This window comes from Macrobrachium nipponense, chromosome 7, assembly GCF_015104395.2.
Source record: "Macrobrachium nipponense isolate FS-2020 chromosome 7, ASM1510439v2, whole genome shotgun sequence".
NCBI classification, from domain to species: Eukaryota; Metazoa; Arthropoda; class Malacostraca; order Decapoda; family Palaemonidae; genus Macrobrachium; species Macrobrachium nipponense.
In genome coordinates this window covers 69,387,288-69,389,919 of record NC_061109.1, presented here as the reverse complement: position 1 = coordinate 69,389,919, position 2,632 = coordinate 69,387,288, and the positions used below count along the sequence as shown (strand labels likewise).

At 43.5% G+C, this 2,632-nt stretch overlaps 1 protein-coding gene across 1 annotated transcript; it reads left to right on the top strand.

Annotated features, from left to right (window-relative positions):
- Positions 1–450: 450 nt before the first annotated feature.
- On the top strand, positions 451–1,953 carry LOC135217619 (proline-rich proteoglycan 2-like). The gene is made up of 2 exons (XM_064253583.1): positions 451–648; positions 1,822–1,953. Exons 1-2 carry the CDS (start codon positions 451–453, stop codon positions 1,951–1,953), a joined length of 330 nt encoding a protein of 109 aa, XP_064109653.1.
- The last annotated feature ends 679 nt before the right edge of the window (positions 1,954–2,632 follow it).

The window sequence follows — 2,632 nt, the reverse complement described above, 5'->3', positions numbered from 1 at the left end:
TTTGGTATAAAGCCCACGGATGTTTTCCATTGTCATGAAAGCCATTATTTAGAAGATGGGATCTTAAAATTTTCTACCAATTTAGGAATCTGAGTCCTGGTGAGAGAGATCTTATCAGTTTTACCAGAACTACTTGATCTAGATCTGGGTGATAGATCTTTTTAGATGATGGGCCTTCACTTCCCTTCCAGTTTTGCTTTTATTTTTCCTATGATGGCCGAGTGACCGAGAATGAGGCGAAGAGGGAGAAAGGGCCCTCTTCTGACGAATAAAGAGGGCCTCTATCTCCTCACCGTCATATCCACCCGGTGCCACTGTAATGACAGGATCAGGTGAGGGCTCAATGTCAGGCAATGTCCCTGTCAGAGAGAAGTACCGTTCAACAAATTGAGATCTGGCTTGAACCCTTGAACCAACAGGGTCCCCTGGCTTGACCAGAGTTTCTACAACATGAGGAGCCCCGCCAGAGGGGCCATGAGAAGCCCCACTAGGGGGCCGTGGGAAGCCACCCCACCAGAGGGGGCGTGGGAAACCCCACCAGGGGGGCAAGGGAGCCCCAACAGGGGGGGCACGGGGAGCCCACCAGAGAGGGCATTGGAAACCCCATTAGGGGACCCCCGGGGAGCACCACCTGAAGGGGCACCAGAAGTAGCAATATCCGGCAGTTGTGCCTTCAAGGCATCCTGAATAAGTTTTCCTTCCCAACAGCTTCTTGGCCTGATGTGTTCAGCAATATAGATTTAAGTAATGCCTCCTGTTCTTTTTAAAGTTCACTGCATTTCTTATCTCGGGCTCGATGTTCACCCTTACAGTTCACACAAATTACTGGTTCAGAACATTCCTCGTGCTCAGGCTTGCCACACGATTCACAAAGTTTATTCCTGGTGCAAACATTTGAGGAGTGTCCAAAGCCAAAACATTTAAAGCACTGGAGCACTCTCGGTCTATAAGGACGAACTTTCATAATTTCATTGTCAAGAACAATTTCAGATGGCAAAAAAGGACTTACAAATGTTAAAATAATCATAGACGAAGCGGGGCACCTTGAAAACCTTCCAAACCACGTCTGGACACATCTCCAAAATTTCCTCTTCGTCCATTTCATGTAAATCTTCATTGAAGATGACACCCTTTGCATAACTAAAATTATAGTGAGGTTTTACCTCTTTTATCATACCTTCGGGATCAAGCTTTAAATTTAGGAGCATTACTGATTGAACATTGGTCTTGGCATGAACTAAAAAACTATTACGCCCAAAGCGAGTTACTTCTGGGCGCCCAACATTGCCGGTCTTCTGGCTTACCAACCTTTTCACCTTGAAGAGGTTGCCTCTCTCACCATGTGTTTTTGTAATAATCAACCACTTAGGTGGGTCTGGTGATCTGGAGGTTTTACTTATTTTACTCGAATCTTTAGTTTCAGTTGGTGGCTCTATATATCTCAAGATACCTAGGGACCTCTTCTGCCTCTACAAGTCCAACACTCATAGAGTCTGACCTAAACTCTCTGTAGGCTCTGTGAGCTTCCGATTCATTGTTGAAAAATATCAAAAATTCAAAACAACCATAATTTTTGCCAAGTCTATTCCGTAATTCTTTTACGTTCCCAAATTTACAAATTTCATTAAATAAGGTTTCATAATTCTAGTCTAAAGGGACTGGTTTTACATACAAAATGTTTGTAACAAGGAGCTCATTTGAAAAAGGCTCCAAAGTCACAATAGAGGAATTACCAGAATTTTCCTTGTCCTTATCCTTGCCCAAGTCGTCAACAGAAGGTTTTAGTGTCTCCATAAGACGTACAATTGATGATTCGTCCAGGTAGCCCCCCACCCACCATGGAGCCACAGTGTTATTCCATACAGGGCTGCCCTAGGGGTACCACCCAGATATACACCCCACCCTCAGTGCTTAAGGCGTCATGATGTCCGTCGAGATCAGACCCAGCACTAAGAGAAGGGTTTGACATCTAAACTTTCCCCTCGCCATCGAACCAAGTTAGGTACTCGAGTTCTACGGGTGAGGGGCATGCCAACCATCCTCACCCTCCATCTAATCCAATGAACAAGTCCAAATCATGTCCAAAACCAATCCATGTCATCAACATAAAATCCGTGCCTTATAGAAGGAGGAAGCAGAAGGAAGAAAAGTTTTAGTAAAAGGAAAAGGGCTGACTCATTTAGTTGGATCAAGAGCTGGGCACCAAGGCCCAGCAAGAAAGTAGTTCTCACCAGGCATCAGGGCCCAGCTGCTGAACCCTAAGCCCCCCATCCTCGGCAAGGCTTCAGCATCTGGGGGTTAATGGTTCTTTAACAACAATGACAATTTTAAGTCCAAGTTCGAGGATTATGGAAAAGAAATAGAGGCATCAACCAAGGTGGTTTGTAGTCATTTTGGTTAAATAATCCCTTTGTCTGTATTATAAATTCGACAAAAATGTCAGTACTCTTTTTATATTTGTCAAGCTACTCTCCTTTAAGGAAGTGTGATCTTTTTCTTGTTTGATATTCCAGGCCCTTTGCATATCGAAAGAGTTTTTCATTTTATGAATATTCTAATGAATAGTATATTGACAATAACGCTGATTAAAAGACCGAAAAAACAACAGCAATAACTATTAAAAGAATGTTTA

Excerpts from the sequence above, each read along its gene's own strand:
- LOC135217619 (XM_064253583.1), top strand. The coding sequence starts at position 451 with ATGAGGAGCCCCGCCAGAGGGGCCATGAGAAGCCCCACTAGGGGGCCG. Across the intron at positions 649-1,821 it reads CACCTGAAGGGGCACCAGAA|GTAGCCCCCCACCCACCATG; the intron begins GTAGCAATATCC and ends TGATTCGTCCAG.